General features: G+C 39.9%; 1 protein-coding gene and 1 pseudogene across 1 annotated transcript; both read right to left on the reverse strand.

Annotated features, from left to right (window-relative positions):
• Positions 1 to 459: 459 nt before the first annotated feature.
• LOC148930614 (uncharacterized) lies at positions 460 to 4,535 on the reverse strand. Its single transcript, XM_089066552.1, has 4 exons — positions 2,806 to 4,535; positions 2,331 to 2,421; positions 1,780 to 1,917; positions 460 to 1,650 (listed from the first exon to the last, which is right to left on the reverse strand). Exons 1-4 carry the CDS (start codon positions 4,533 to 4,535, stop codon positions 460 to 462), a joined length of 3,150 nt encoding a protein of 1,049 aa, XP_088922678.1.
• A 1,023-nt stretch (positions 4,536 to 5,558) lies between these two features.
• LOC148930615 (putative glucan endo-1,3-beta-glucosidase GVI pseudogene) lies at positions 5,559 to 6,697 on the reverse strand (annotated as a pseudogene).
• Between the last annotated feature and the right edge of the window lie 10,723 nt (positions 6,698 to 17,420).

Raw genomic sequence — 17,420 nt, forward strand, 5'->3', positions numbered from 1 at the left:
CTCATCTAGTTTCTCCTTGATGAAGTGACGATCGACTTCAACGTGTTTGGTTCGATCATGTTGAACTGGATTTCTGGAGATACTGATTGCTGCCTTGTTGTCACAGTATAGTCGACTACTTTGGGTAGGTGGAAAACTCATTTCTGAAAGTAACCTTCGTAGCCATAAGATTTCCGTTATGCCACTTTTTACTCCACGAAATTCGGCCTCCGCACTTGACAAAGCTACTACCTTCTGTTTTTGACTTCTCCACGTCACCAAGTTTCCTCCAAGAAAAGTGAAGTACCCTGCTGTAGATCTTCTATCATTTGGATTGCTTGCCCAATTAGCATCTGTGTATCCATCAATCTCTAAATGTTCCTTCTTCTCAAGAAATATCCCATATCCAGTTGTGCCTTTCAAATAGCGCACGATCCTCAATGCTGCCTCCATGTGACTCTCTTGGGGTTGGTGCATGAACTAGCTTACTACCCCTACAGCATAGGCTATGTCCGGCCGAGTATGTGCAAGGTAGATCAATTTTCCAACTAGGCGTTGGTATTTTCCCCGATCAGTCAACTTGCCTCCTTCTTCAATCTTCAATCCATGATTCAGTATGATTGGAGTTTCTGCCGGTTTACACTCAAGTAGACCAGTCTCTGCCAACAGATCTAGGACGTACTTTCTCTGTCGGAGGAATATGCCATACTTAGATCTTAAGATCTTGATTCCTAGGAAGTATTTCATTGCTCCTAGATCTTTCATCTCAAATTCCTGAAACAAGCTTCTCTTCAAATTTTCGATTTCTTCCTTATCGTCTGGAGTGATAATCATATCGTCAACATAGATGATTAAACACGTGATCTTGTCGCCTCTTTTCTTCAAGAATAGTGTGTGATCAGAGTTGCTTTGTTTGAATCCAGCGGAAGTCATAGCCTGACAGAACCTTCCAAACCATACTCTAGGGGATTGCTTAAGTCTGTAGAGAGTTTTCTTCAATTTGCAGACTTCTCCATTTTTGAACTCTCCAGAGTAGCCAGGAGGAGCTTCCATGTATACTTCCTCATTCTTTTTCAGTTCTCCATGTAGGAAAGCATTGGTCACATCAAATTGGTGTAGCGGCCAGTCCTTGCATGCAGCCACGGAAAGTAGCACCCTCATAGTGCTCATCTTGGCGACCGGGGAGAAGGTCTCATCATAGTCTATCCCATAGGTCTGAGTGTACCCCTTTGCTACCAATCTGGCTTTGTATCTCTCGATTGATCCATCTGCTTTGCGCTTGATGGTGAACACCCACCGGCATCCTACTGGCTTATTCCGTTTAGGCAAGATATGTTTTTCCCATGTTTTATTTTTGATCAAGGCTTCCATTTCCTTCTCCACTGCTGCCCTCCAGTGATTGTGTCTCATGGCTTCCTCGACAGAGTGTGGTATCTCTTCATCTTCATATAGAGCTGCTTCAAAAGCTCTGGCCATCTCAGTCAGCTGCCCAATCACTGTATAGGTTGCAGGATACTTTGGCTTTCGTCCCTGCCATTTCGGAGAGTACCGTTTGGGTGGGACTCCCCTAGTACATCTGTAGGGCAATTTGTATAACCTAGTGTCTGGGTCCACCCCTTCATCTTCATCCCTTCCACTAGTCTCCCCCTCACTTCTGATTCCATCATCCTCCTATCTCACATTGTTAGTCTCATTAACAAGAGAAACATTACTAAGACTTACCACGGGAGCAGAAGACGGTAAAAATAAATTGGAGTGCTGAATATGTGACGTTGCGGACGCCTCGGTGGTGCTGCTAACCTTCTCTGTGGGACCGGCATCGGGCTCCTGTCTTGACACCGGATTGGTTAGAGGAACAAGGAGGGGTGAAGATGAAGGTGGCTGTGGCGAATTGGTGGGATCAAGGCAACTTGGAGGGTCTCTAGTTTCTATCTCCCCCTAACTTCCAAGTTGGTGGTAGTAGTATTCAGTTTCGACAAAGTCACAGTTCATGGTTGTGTGGAGGTGGCGGGTTTTTGGATCATAGCACCTGTAGCCCTTTTGATTGACTCCATAGCCAACAAATGCGCATTTGACCGCACATGGTGAGAGTTTTGAACGGTCGTGTTTGGGAATATGACGAATACTGTACATCCAAAAATTTTGGGTTCTAGTGATAGGGAGGATGGTATGTCTGTGAAGGAGGACAAGATATCGAGAGGTGTTTTGAAATTTAGGATATATGTGGGGAGCCGGTTTTGTAGGTAGACAGAGGTGGCTATTGCTTCAGGCCAGAAATTTTTTGGTGTATGGGATTCAATGAGGAGGGCCCTAGTCATTTCAAGGAGAGTCCTATTTTTCCGTTCTGTTACCCCATTCTGTTCAGGTGTGTAGGCACAGGTGGTTTGATGAACAAGGCCATTATCAGAGAAAAAATGTTGCATTTTTGTATTAATGTACTCGCTACCATTATCAGATTGAAAGATTTGGATACGTTGTTTATATTGTGTTTGGACAAGGTTGTAAAAAATTACGAATTTCTCAAAAACTTCAGACTTGGATTTTAAGAAATAAACCCAAGGCATTCTCGTGCAATCATCCACAAATAGCAAAAAATATCTAAATCCATTCCCACCAGTAACGGGTGCGGGACCCCAAATATCAGAGTGTATCAAGGTAAAAGGGCTACTCACACGAGTGTTGTTCAACTTAAAAGAGTGTCGATGACTTTTGGCCAAAAAACAAGTTTCACAATTTAAACTATCCGAAGCAGAAATATTTGGAAAAAGTAGGCGTAAATATCTTAGGGATGGGTGCCCTAACCGACGATGCCAGAGCCAGGTTTGCCTGTCAGTCAGTCCATGAGTCAGCAACGCAGCCCCGGGTTGAGCCATCCTGTCTACATAGTATAGTCGCCTGTGCTCAGTGCCACACCCAATTATCCTCCCCGTCTTCGTATCCTGTAAAACACAGAATTGAGGCTGCATTAGTAAGTTGCAGTTAAGTTCCCTCGTCACTTGACTAACAGATATCAGTTTGTGAGACAACGAAGGAACATATAGACAATTAGACAGCTTCAATTCTGGTAAAATGGTAATTGAGCCAGCTCCTTGGATATGTGCCAAATCTCCACTCGCAGTCTGTATATAAGTCTTTTGTGTGGTGGATACATTAGAAAAATCAGAGGCATCATAAGACATGGTATCGGTGGCTCCACAATCAAATATCCAGTGGTCAGTTTTTTCTTGATTTTCGGGGATAGTTGGTAAGTCGGCTAGCGCTTGGAAGGCATTTTTACACTCGATATTGGGCTCCGTATCAAAATTTTTAACACTGGGGTTCTCTAAACATGATTTTATTTGTCCAGGGGGTCTTATTTGCATATTCACAGACTTTTGGGGTACAGATTGACACATAAAGGACATATGGGGTCGGAATTCATATTTGGCAGAAAAATGGGGTTCTTTTTCGCATAAAGGAAATGTATGGGGTATATTTTGAGAGATTAGGAAATTTGAGGGGTTTAAAGAATAAAACCCCTCTTTACCTCCTGGAACCCTAGCCGCCACTGCCAATCCTCTTCCGATCACCGCCTGCTGCGCTCCGTCTCCTCTGTGGTTTCCAATCATCGTCACCGATGGGGTTGAGACCGAAGGTGTGGTGCTGCCCGCTGGGACTCCACCGCCGTTTGGAGGTAGTCCGGTGATGGTAGCATCGGTAGCCCAGCCTCCTCCTGCCACTGCCACTGCCGCTCTTCCGCCACCACCTCGATTTTGGTTTCGGTTGGCTGCCCTCGCTGCCCTTGTTTTCTTCATTTCATCCCACCATTCGGGATATCCGATTAGGAGAAAACATCCCTCTTTGGTGTGCTTCTTTCCCCCACAGTGAGTGCAAGTGAGCCTACTCTTGTCTTCTTCCCCTGTCCGGCTGCGATTTGCGGCGTTTGAGTTGTAGCCGAGTGGTGGTGGCCGGTTTATGGCGGCTAATCCAGTGCCGATGCCTCCCATCGGTGGCAGCTCCTTCGATTCAGGTTTGAGGACTCCGGAATTGATGGCTTCTCTTCGAATAATCCCAGATGCTTGCTTCACTGTAGGAAGGGGATCTTTGTTGATGATCTCCTTCTTGACTGCATCATACTTGTGATCTAGGGCTCGCATGAATTGGTATACTCGAAACCTCTGTTCTCTCTGGTTGTATTTCTCGATCTCTGATGGGTAACTCATCGGGTTTGGGTCTCGAGTGTCAATCATTATCCATAAGTCCTGACACTTGTTCCATAATTCCTCCAATGTCAATGTTCTTTGTCTCATATCGTATGCTTGTTGATGCAGATCCCATATTTGGACAGGATCTAAGCCGCTCCCGTATGTGACAGCAAGTCCGTCCCATAAGTCTCTTGCCGTCTCATACCGGGATACCTCGTTCACCAGGCTTGTCTCGAGGTTGTTGATGATCCAATTGGACACCGTATCATCCCGTTGTTGCCATTTTTCGTAACCGGGATCTTCGATCGGGGGAGATTTTGAAACTCCAACTATGTGAGACGCCAAACCTTTTCCCCCAATCGCTCGTTTCATGAGGGTTATCCACAGAGGATAGTTGTCTCCATCCAGTCTGGTGGCATATTGAAGGTCTGTTTCATGAATGCCGCAAGTTGTGCAGCGAATTCGGGTGGGAAGCCAGATTGGCTGCCCTCGGTTGAGGTTTTTTTTGGAGTTTCTGGTTCGGAATCTGACATGGTTTTGGTTGGCTGATTTGCAGGTTCTCGGTTGGAAAGGGTTAGGCTGAAGGCCGAGAAGGGTTAGAGACGATGATGACTCTGTTTTTGAGTCCCATGGAAGATTTAGCCTGCTCAGGTACCATCTCAAGAAAGGATTTCAACTGAGAAGAAAAGATGTGGAAGGGAAGAATTCATTTTATTTCTGTGTATTTTTCTATATGGTCTTTACACCCTTTTATAGGTAGAAATATGTGTAACTAAGGCGGAGATAAATCTACTCCTAATTGAAGCAATTACATATCAATTATATGCTAATTGTGATATTTTTCCGTCTTAGATTATTCTCTGCAATCTTCTCCTGGCTTAGATTATTCTCTGCAATCTTCCCTTCTTGACATTCTAAACAATGAAACTTCTTCTAAACACCTATTAAGGATATTTCAAACCAAAATCTCACGGCACACGTTTTATTGCAAGAGTTCCATTTAGACATTAATGATCAGTACCCAATTTATCAGGATTCTCGGGTATCGAAACACCCCCACTATTTAATAAGTCAAAGAAGTTTCCAATCAAAATCTCACTTTCAACGTTATGTCAACAGTGATTAAGAAACGACAACTATTGAGACCTCATCTTTTAGTAAATAGCCAAAAAAGACTTTATCTCAATGTTAGATCTGTTAATTCAATACTATACCACACTAACGTTGTTCAGTTTCTTAGGTAAGAGAATTTAAGTGTATTATAATCTAGACTATTGTATGCATTTGATATAGTAGTAAAAACTTCATTGCCATAAAATTCTTCTAGGAAGAGTACAATTAATGGAGTAAATTACTAGCAAATTAAAGATACATATTCATAAATCTATCCTGGCATCAAACAATCCTATAAATAGGATAAACCGGAGTAAAATCGGGGTAAAACAAACCCCAATGTTGCTCTATACCCTCCGGCTTCAGATTCTCGTTAAACAACGCGAATATGTAGGCCTCCACCTGCTTCCCCGGCCTCTGCGGCGTCCCCTTACCAGATGCCACGTGTCCAATCAAATTATTCACGTACGTTTGAGCATTTTGAACTCCCGCGTCAATCCCTCCGGCGCTCGGCCACCCCGCCTCCGACACGATGATCTCCACGTCTCCTGCCCCGATCTTCTCCAGTGCCGCGTATACCGCATCCGTCATCGAATCAAACAGGTTGAGGTAAGTCCTCCCCTCGTCCTGAACCACCGTCTTTCCCGGCCGGAAAAGCGCGTAGTAGAGATCCACGTTGGCCGGGTCCCCCGCACGTGCGAAGTAAGGGTACACATTCACAAGCAGAGGGTACCTCTTCGACTTCAGGAAGTTCGCGATCTGAATCATGATCGGTTTCGCGGCGGCGGAGAAATCGCCGGCGGAGGGGGGGTAGGAGGCGGAGAGAGGCTGCATCGAGATCGCGGTGGAGACCGGGATGTTTAAATTGGCGGCGGCGAGTGCGGCGTCGCGGCGGGGATGAATTGCGCGAGATCGCCGGGGTAGACCTCGTTGCCGGCGGCGATGCAGGTGAATGTCACGGCGGGGTGGTGCGGGAGGATGTTGGCCGCCACCCAGGCGCCGGCGGCGGATCTGTCGGAGGCGAGGGGTTGAGGGTTCCGACTATTACTGAGATGCCGGAGTTATGTAAGGCGGTGAGGACGGCGTTGTCGGGCTGGAAAACCCTAATTTTGGTGATTCCGATATGTCGAAGGCGCGATATGGCCACGGGTGGCGGTGGAAGGTTGTTACCCATGAGGCCATAGTTGACACCCACGGCAGCTTCGCCTCCTGTTGTTACAATTAATTGGATAATTGCGAATAATGTTAAATTTAAATAATAAAAATTGTGTATCATAATGATCAAGCTATATGAATTTTAAGACTATTTTACTTTAAATTAAATAACATTGGATAATAAGAGTAGGTGTTTTCTTACCTGGATTGTTATGAAGCAAGATAGTGAAGAAAAGTGCCAAAGAAGAATAGAAAAGTATAGCCATTGTAAAAATGTTAGCCTGATATTTCAAATATAGTTGAATACTTGAATATCATGATGGGAATTTATTACTATATGATTGTAGCCGATTTATAGTATTAGGAAACCTGCTGAAATATTCTTTGTCAATGTATTTATGGGATTGTAACCTATTTAATATGTATGGGTTTAATTTGAGAAGTGAGATTGGCGTGCTAAAATCCAGTTAAAAGATTATTTTTGTTTCTTCTGGATTAAAATATTGATTAGGAGTAATGCAAATAGACAAAACAAATATATTGAATATAGTAGTAGTACTTTTTGTGGGGACAAAACGTAATAGACAGTAGAATTCATGAGACATATGTCTGGAATTGAATTAGAAATTATCAAAGGATAAAATTATAATTATGTTACTAATTGATGAAATATGACTGGAATAGAATTTAAAATATTGAGGAATGAAATTATAAATATCATGAGATATGAATTAATTGATAAAATTTAAAATATATTTAAGAATTATAGATGCAATGAAATTTAAATTATAGAAAATTGATAAAATTATAAATATAGAAGTCATAAGAGATGATTGCAATTAAATAAAAAAATTACTGATGATTGGTGAAATTATAAATATATTATTTTTTTAATGAGATATGACTGGAACTGAATTTAAAAATATCGAGAATTGATAAAATTATAAGTATATTACAGAGTTCATGAGATATGCTGAAAGTCAATTAAAAATTATCAAGATTAATAAAAATACAAAAATATATAGAATTCATGAGATATGATTGAAACTGAATTAAAATTTAAAACTCTTTATATTTTAGTAATTGAATAAATTGTAATAAGTACTCTCTATGTCCCATTAGAAATGAAATGTTTTCCTTTTTAGATTGTCCCAATAAAAATGAAACGTTTCCTAAAATAGAAACAACACTCTCTCTACTTTTTCTTCTCTCTTACTTTACTCTCTCTTCATTAACTCACAAAACACCACTGCATAAAATCTTGTGCCGGAAACCAAATGTTGCATATTTCTGGGTATACGTTTAAATTCAATTTATGAAAATTATTTAATTCGAATGATTTAGAAACATGAATATCTGTATAGTTAATGTTATCACGTACTAGAAATTAATTTTGAAAAAGAAAATCAAAGTAGAAAGAAGAGGAATAAAAAAGGTAGAGAAGGCTTGAACATCAACGCTAATCTCCAATTCAACCCTAACCCTAACCCTAGAAAATGGCATTACGTCCGACGCCGTTTCAGCTGAAATTCGCACTCAACCTAATCTGCCCTTTCTACAAACTCGGCTTCCGATAATCGATCGCGAACTCGCGTCGGTGGTTGTGCGGAGTAGTCCACGCCCAAGCCGAACAAATCGCAATTGCTCCCAGGTAAGACTCATGTTGCTTTCTTATCGTTCTATAATTTGCAGGGAATTTGTTTAATTTCAGTGACACTGGAGGAGGGAGTTGCTACGTTAGTTCAGCTTGCTGCTATCACATTCAAGTCCTACTTTTCTTCTAAAGAGTACCTACAAGCACAACACTTGTTATATGATGTGTACTTCTCTCTAAGATCTATCCTATCCTTTTTATGTTTGATGACAAACCGAAATGCTGGACAACAATGTTACTACTTTTATTCAACTTTCTTCAAATGACATTACACCCCAAGACCCTCAACTTGATCAGATTAGTCTAGATTCACTAATTACCGAGACCTCTTTGTTCTTGTACAAGAGAGCTCAGCCAAACTCTCACCCACGCGGCTGATTTACACAAGTAATACAAACTAAGATTGCTACGAATCTAGTTCTAACTATTACAAGGTCTTGAAGTTGTAACTCCAACTTCAATAGTACTCAATTGCACCTGCACACTCAAGAAACGAGTTAGTAATACTAAGAGAGATCCTCTCGGATCTAAACACAAGTAATCAACTAAACACCAGAGAGCAAGAACAAGAGATCAAAGAAAACTTAGCTCAGAACCCGCCGCAACCAAACACTGATCTATTCTTCCAGAATTAGATCCAAGGGAGCACCAATGGATTGGATAGAGTTAACCCTCAGACCACCAATACCTCCACTAATGAAACCCCTCACACCAGATCTAGTTCCACCGAACAAATTCTCCACACACGGCCTTCAAGTTCTCACAAACCCTAAAACTCCTCCAGAACTAAGCAATCGAAGAGATTGCTTCACACCAGCACTCACAAATGATCTTACACTCAAAGAACCATGGAAGATCACCAAGAGAAGGCCGGAAGATCACCGGAGAAGAGAGAAGAGAAGAGAGAGATGCTCTGAGTCACAAAAGAGTGGAGAGAGAGAGAGATGATGAATGAATAAGAAACGGCACCAACCCCATTCTCACTTAACACAACCAACGCTACATCCAACGGCTTAGAAGCCATCATCCAAAGAGAGAGACACGTGGCAGCATCTGGTGAGAGGGGTTAAGTAATTGGGCTCAGCCCAATTAATAACATCTGGGCTTAAGAAATAACACAGCCCAAATAATAGTCCATCCAAAATATCCAACATACTCCACCTTGGACTTTTATTCTGGGAAACCAACCAAGTGTTGAGGGCTAAGGTATAATCATCACAGCCTACAAGGTAGATCCCTCAGCACCAAAGGACTAAGTCCACAAGCATTTTGGGAACTACCAGGTTGCCTTTAGACACCAGAGGGGCTGACACCCATTAGTCTAATAGGTCTTTGTGCCTCCAGCCACCTACCACCCTTACCACAGCTGATAGAGTGGCTGAGGTCTTTCCCCGGGACATGCAACCTATCCTAGATCAAAATGCAAGTACTTAATGCAGAAAAGAAGTTTTTCCAAAGGTAAGGGTTTAGTTCCCATGTCAGCTGGGTTTTTATCAGTATGCACCTTTTGAAGAAACACTTCACCCTTTTCTACAACATCCCTAATGTAATGAAACCTTACATCTATATGCTTTGTTCTATCATGAAAAACAGGATTTTTACATAACTGAATAGCAGATTGAGAATCAGAGAACAACACAGGAGAGGATTTCACAAACTTGAGTTCAGAAAGTACTCCCTTTAACCATACAGCCTCTTTCATTGCCTCAGTGATAGTAATATACTCTGACTCAGTGGTGGACAAAGCCACAATGTGATGCAATTGTGATTTCCAGCTTATGCAAGACCTACACACTGAAAATACATAGGAGGTGGTTGACTTCCTCTTATCTCTGTCATTAGCATAGTTGGAATCCACAAAACCAGTTAGTAAAACACCATCATCACATTTAGAATAGCACAAACCATACTTAGTAGTTTGCTTCAAGTATCTAAGAAGCCATTTCAGAGCTTCCCAATGAACAGGACCTGGATTAGACATATATCTACTAAGACAAGACACAGCATAGGCAATATCAGGCCTAGTGCTAACCATCAAGTACATAACAGATCCAATAGCATTTTCATAGGGAATTCTTTTCATAGCATCAATTTCAGACTGAGACTTAGGGCACAAATCTTTACTCAACATAAAATGGGCAGCTAAAGGCACAGAAACAGGCTTAGCATCAAACATGTTAAACTTTTTCAGAATTTTGTACACATATGGTTCTTGATGCAACACAAGGGTGGAGCTACTCCTATCTCTAGATATATTAATCCCTAAGATTTTCTGAGCATCACCTAGATCCTTCATGTCAAAATTCTCACTCAAAGCAGCTTGCACTCCCTTAATGGTTTTCAAACAAGGACCCATTAAAAGCATATCATCAACATATAATAGCAGAAACACAGGCACAGTATCAAGATTCTTTACATACAAGCAGGCATCAAAAGTACTTCTGACAAAACCTAACTTTTGCATACATGTATTAAACTTGATATTGCACTGCCTAGGGGACTGTTTCAAACCATAAAGAGCCTTTTTCAACAAGCACACATGATTGGGAAACTTGGGATCAACAAAGCCCTCAGGCTGTTTCATATAAATAGGCTTATCAAGATCACCATGTAAGAAAGCAGTTTTAACATCCATCTGCTTCAATTCCCAATTAAAATGAGCACACAAAGCCAACATCATTCTAACAGTTGTAAATTTAACAACAGGTGCAAAAATTTCTGTGTAATCCACCCCCTCTTGTTGAGTGAAGTCTTTTGCCACTAATCTGGCCTTGTACCTAAGGCCCTCCACCTCATTTTTCAGTTTATAGAGCCACCTGCAATCAACCACAGATGCACCAAGAGGCAAAGGTACAAGAATCCAAGTGAAATTAATTTTCAGAGAATGCATCTCCTCCATCATGGCATTATGCCACTGACTCCAGAATTTAGACTTAGTAGCCTGCTTATAGGTTTGAGGCTCATCACCATCAGATTCATAAACATTGAAAGCCAAATTAATCAGAGCAACTAAACCAACAAAGCCATCATATCTAGAAGGTTTATCAACATTTACCCTTCTAGTTCTATCTCTAGATAACACATAATCCTGCAAGTTAGTATTATCAATAGCATTTTGAATGCCACTAGGGCTATTTATCACATTCTGAATAGGAACAGGAGAAGAGTTTCTAACAGGACTATTATGCAAATTAGGCACATTGTCATCAACATTTTGGGCAGGGTTATTATGCAGCAAATTTGGGTTTCCTTCATCAAGTGTCTCATTAGGAGTATAGACTGGATAAGTGTTCCAAAATGGCTGCTCCACCTCACTTGGAACACCACTAGGATGCTCCACTCCAGTGAGTGTATCTGTGGACTCCACCTCAGTAAGAAGTTCATTGTCCACATCTATAGGATCTGGGCTCAATGTCAGCCTTAAGCAGGGGAATTCATCTTCATTGAAGACCACATCCCTACTTATTATGACCTTGAACCCAGGTTCATCCCTTAGCCAGACTCTATACCCTTTGACACCTTCAGGATAACCTAGAAAAACACCTTTCCTAGATCTAGGCTCAAGTTTGTCAGACTTATTATGCACAAAAGCAGTACAGCCAAAAACCCTTAGGTGAGAAAAGACAAGAGGCTTGCCATAGAACACATACTCAGGACACTGACCAACCACAGGCACAGAAGGAGACCTATTTACCAAATAAGTACCAGTTAACAAAGCCTCACCCCAAAAATTTTTAGACAATCCAGACTTAGAAAGCATGCATCTCACTTTTTCAAGTAAAATCCTGTTCATTCTCTCAGCAACTCCATTTTGCTGTGGGGTATAAGGCACAGTTCTATGTCTTTTAATTCCAAAGCTATCACATAAATCATCCATCTGATTATTACAAAACTCCAGGCCATTATCAGTTCTAATAGCCTTAATCTTCTTACCAGTTTGAGTCTCAATCAAGGTTTTCCAAGTTTTAAGTTTTTCAAAAACATCAGACTTGTGTCTCATCAAAAATCACCACACTTTTCTTGAGAAATCATCAATCACAGATAAGAAGTAGACACATCCAGAGTGAGAAGACACTGAAGCTGGACCCCAAACATCCATATGCAAATATTCCAGAATACATTTACTCACATTAGTAGGAGCAGGGGTACTAGGGAAAGAAACTCTGTGTTGTTTACCCAGCACACAAGAATCACAGAAAGGCAACCCACTTTGAACATCATTATCAGAAAGAATGGCATGCTTTTTCAGGATACTCAAACCTTTTGCACTCATATGACCTAGCCTATTATGCCACAACATGGTTCTGTCAGTTTTAACTACATTAGCATAAGCTTTGTCACATGCAAGAGGCACAGCATTACACACATACAAGCCACATTTCTTCTGAGCTTTGAAAAGACACATAGAACCTCTGCAAATTTTCATACAGCCTTCCCCCCACTTCCCTCCCATACCCTCATTTTCAAGAGCAGTACAAGACATCAAATTATAGCATAGGTCAGGAACATATCTGACATCCTTTAGGCTGAGCACATAACCATTTTCAAACTTCAAACACACAGTGCCAATACCAAGAATTTCACACTTCTTGTCATCAGCCATAGACACAAAAGTCTTAGTAACAGGTTTTAACTCAGAAAACACTTCCTTAAAAGGACTCACATGATAAGTACATCCAGAATCACACAGCCAATCATTTGAAGTGAAGGGACATGCAGGAGAGGCATTAACAAATTGCAGGTCATGCACCATGAAAACAGAATCATTTACATTATCATAAGCAGCAACATTAACCAGGGTTTCAACTTGGGAACTATTGTTAGGGAACTTATTCTTCTTAGGTTTTGTACATTCTTTCTTATAGTGCCCAATATCACCACAGTTGAAACACTTCCTATAGGTTTTAGAATCCTTGCTTCTAGACCTAGACCTAAACTTTTTCCTAGAGTTTGAGGAATTACCAGAACCACTACTGAGCTCATTGCCCCCTCTAGATTTAGATCTACCCCTGACATTCAACACCTTATTGTAAGCAGTCTTGTCAGCAGCCCTTTCCTTAAGCTCAAGTTCTTTGGATTTCAAGGAGCTAATAATGAGGTCTAGAGGAGCAGAATCTCTACCATACTTAATGGCAGCTTTAACATCACTATAGGAATCAGGTATGGCATTCATCAGGGCTATACTTGTGTATTCATCTATGGTTTTATCACCAGACCTCTTAATGTCCTGTACTAACTTCTGAAACCTATCCACATTGTCATCAATGTCTTTAGCAAGATCAAGCTTAAATTTGAACAATTTTTCAAGCAAATACATTCTGGAAGACATAGAGGTTTCAGTATACAGAGTATCAAGCAATTTCCACATTTCAGCAGCAGATTCCTCATGATCAACTTTCCTAATCACAGAATCAGATAGATTTAACACAATGGTAGCCCTTGCCAGATCATTCATCTCATCAATTTTATCCTGAGTAGTATCCTCAGGTAAAGTACCATCAACAACTTTGAAAAATTTTTGTTGAATCAAAACACATTTCATTTTCTGTTTCCAAATAGCAAAATCATTTTTTCCATTATAAGGAACCAAACCAACAGGTTGAGCCATTTTAGCAAGAAAAAATTACAAGAAAGCAAGAAGCAAGACAGAAAACACACAGCCTTACACACCTGAGAGCACAGAGACATACACCAGCAACACAAGAACAGACCAAGAGCTTTCACACAACAGAAAGGGACTCAAATCCTTGACTGTCACGAGCAAGACTGGCCAAGGCTATCCCAGCTCGCAATCACTCACTACTGGAGGGCGCAGGGGGTCACTTGGGCAGTACAAGATGCTTGGTGGTCAAGTAACTTGAGATCACAGATCACAGAGCACAAGAACCAGCGGAAGCAACACAGAGAAAAGAAAGCACAGAAGTCCTAAGTCTTTGCCAGAGACTGTCTACCAGAAACAAAAGCCCAAACCTATAGATGGCACTAAACAGAAACTTAAACCAAGAAGGATAAGCCAATTTACCAAAGTGAATCCCCTCTCGAAGGAGGATTCCACTTGCCCACCTCCTTAAGCGACTTGGCGTGCTAGACTAATCCCCCCGTGGCTCTGATACCACTGTAGGGATCAGATTAGTCTAGATTCACTAATTACCGAGACCTCTTTGTTCTTGTACAAGAGAGCTCAGCCAAACTCTCACCTACGCGGCTGATTTACACAAGTAATACAAACTAAGATTGCTACGAATCTAGTTCTAACTATTACAAGGTCTTGAAGTTGTAACTCCAACTTCAATAGTACTCAATTGCACATGCACACTCAAGAAACGAGTTAGTAATACTAAGAGAGATCCCCTCGGATCTAAACACAAGTAATCAACTAAACACCAGAGAGCAAGAACAAGAGATCAAAGAAAACTTGGCTCAGAACCCGCCGCAACCAAACACTGATCTATTCTTCCAGAATTAGATCCAAGGGAGCACCAATGGATTGGATAGAGTTAACCCTCACACCACCAATACCTCCACTAATGAAACCCCTCACACCAGATCTAGTTCCACCGAACAAATTCTCCACACACGGCCTTCAAGTTCTCACAAACCCTAAAACTCCTCCAGAACTAAGCAATCGAAGAGATTGCTTCACACCAGCACTCACAAATGATCTTACACTCAAAGAACCATGGAAGATCACCAAGAGAAGGCCGGAAGATCACCGGAGAAGAGAGAAGAGAAGAGAGAGATGCTCTGAGTCACAAAAGAGTGGAGAGAGAGAGAGATGATGAATGAATAAGAAACGGCACCAACCCCATTCTCACTTAACACAACCAACGCTACATCCAACGGCTTAGAAGCCATCATCCAAAGAGAGAGACACGTGGCAGCATCTGGTGAGAGGGGTTAAGTAATTGGGCTCAGGCCAATTAATAACATCTGGGCTTAAGAAATAACACAGCCCAAATAATAGTCCATCCAAAATATCCAACAAGGGCGTTATAACTCTTGCGTTTGGTGAGTTTCCTATGTGAGCAATTTATGCGCTTTTCTCTTTTTATAATTTGCATTACGAAAACGTTTCGAGACAGAAAAACATGTGACAAAAGCACAGCCTGACCAATGGAATTTCATTTATCTCATATTGATACTTTTGAAGGATATACTTGAAATAGTACTAAGTACGATAATAAGGTAATCATATGCCAGTTTTGGTTGGAGCATTTTTTTTAACTAGATACATCATTCCACCAATCAAGTTACAAGATCCACTTCTTATATGCACTCGAAGTGGAAATGTCTGCCTCTTATGAGAATAGGATGACCGAGAGAAACTTGGGTACCCACAAGAAGGCCAAGAAGAAGAGATAGGAGATGTCCGGTAAACAGCTCATTTTGCTTTCTGATCATCAAAATGTTTTTTTTATATTCCAATGCCCTCCCAGATTTATATACCAAGTTTGAAATGTTGGTGCCTCGCATCATTGTACTTTACAGATCTGCTGCATCTGTTATTTTCCTATTGTTTTTAGAGTCACATGTTTGGAACTTGTTGGTCTAGCTTTTATTGTATTGTGTTGTGTTTTAGGAATTATGATCACAAACACCTATATATTTTTGTTTTAGTACCAACTTATGTTTCGTTCTTGCCGACTAATGCATTTCGTTAGGCAAAGACTGCGTTTTCCTCTTTTTCATTCTTTGCCTCTAATCATATAGATATGTTAGGGTTTTGTGGAAATATGAGTAAATAGTTCTATAAATGAATGGACCCCCCGAAAGTTTGTCACACTTTTTTTCTGCCCTCGTTTTGTAAACAACTATTGTCCCACCTTTTTCTTCAAATTAGATATGAAAAGACTGTCATCTCAATGATTTTCGTGATCGTGTCTTTGCTTTTCCCTCTAACTTCATCTGCCATTTTCTTGAGAATTGATAATATTATAAGTATGAGATATTCTGAACGTGAATTAAAAATTATCAAGATTAATAAAAATACAAAAAATATATAGAGTTCAGGAGATATGATTGGAATTGAATTAAAATTGATAAAATTCTTTATATTTTAGAATACATTATTTAGTAATTGAATTTATAAGTGAATAATGGCGGTGTTAATATTTTCTGTTATTACGCACTACACCAATAAATATAAGGAAAGTGGTAAGTTTATATAAATTGTTATACGGTATATTTTTCAACTTTCTGGGTAGTTTACGTTTAAAATCAATTGATGAAAATTAGTTAATTTGAATGATTTAGAAACATGATTTATTTTCGAATTGAATCTGTATAGTTAATCTTATCACGTACTAGAACACGTACACCACTAAACACTCAACAAATTTCAATCCATTATTCAAATTTTGAGTCATGATTTTCGACAATTTCGTTGGAAACATCTATCTATACATATAGATACGTATATAAAAGGCGAGTTTTAGCCTTAATTTGAATATTTATGAATTTTGGGGTTAAATTCGAATGTATAAACTTTAAGAAACGGACAACCAAAATTTAAATATGAATGATATAGGGCATCAATAATTAAGTCACGGAATATTTAATTATAAGCTTTATAACCGTTGTCTTATTAAGAATTGAATTATACATTAATTTCTAACCGCCATGTTTATTAAGAATTGTATTGTATTAATAATCTTTTGGAACAACATTTTGTAAGGAATTTGGCATGAGCCGTTTCAAGAATAATAATTTAATGTAAATTTATGGCTGTTGGTTAATGTCTAGACATTTATTTATTTTTTTGTCTATAAATAGTACGTGTTATTTGCATTCTTTTTACTCACTTCCTCATTGCTTGCATAAAAAGTTCCCAAAAGTAGTATATTTATATTCAGCTATTTATTAACTCTTTTTGTTTGATTATTACATTACTCATATTGTGATACTATTAGAAAAAGGAAATTGAAACCAAGGAATTCACCTTCTTCGAAGACCTACAATCTAGCATAACTCAGTCAATGAAGACAGAGTCAAGGAGGCGGCGGAGATTACTTATGTGAGAGAGAGTGAAAGGCGACGACATGAAAGAAGCGAATCGGAGGCTGTGGAATGAAAGACGTGTGAGAGAATGTGAAATGAACATAGCACTTTGAAATCCTATCTGAGGATTGGTCTGTGTTTTACGTTATGTTAGTTCATATTTAAATTTTATTTTTTGTTAGTTTTGTTTTAATATCTTATGTCTTAGCTATAACAATTCTTTTTTTTACATATTATTATTATCAATCGATTTTGTTGCCAAAAAATTATGTGGAGAAATGGTTCTCCTATAAATTACTATAATTTTTTTATGTAAAGAAATTATTAAATCATCTTAG

The sequence above is a fragment of the Salvia hispanica genome, chromosome 3 (assembly GCF_029641045.1).
Source record: "Salvia hispanica isolate PSC_SH4W2 chromosome 3, Shi_PSC_v1, whole genome shotgun sequence".
Classification (NCBI taxonomy): Eukaryota; Viridiplantae; Streptophyta; class Magnoliopsida; order Lamiales; family Lamiaceae; genus Salvia; species Salvia hispanica.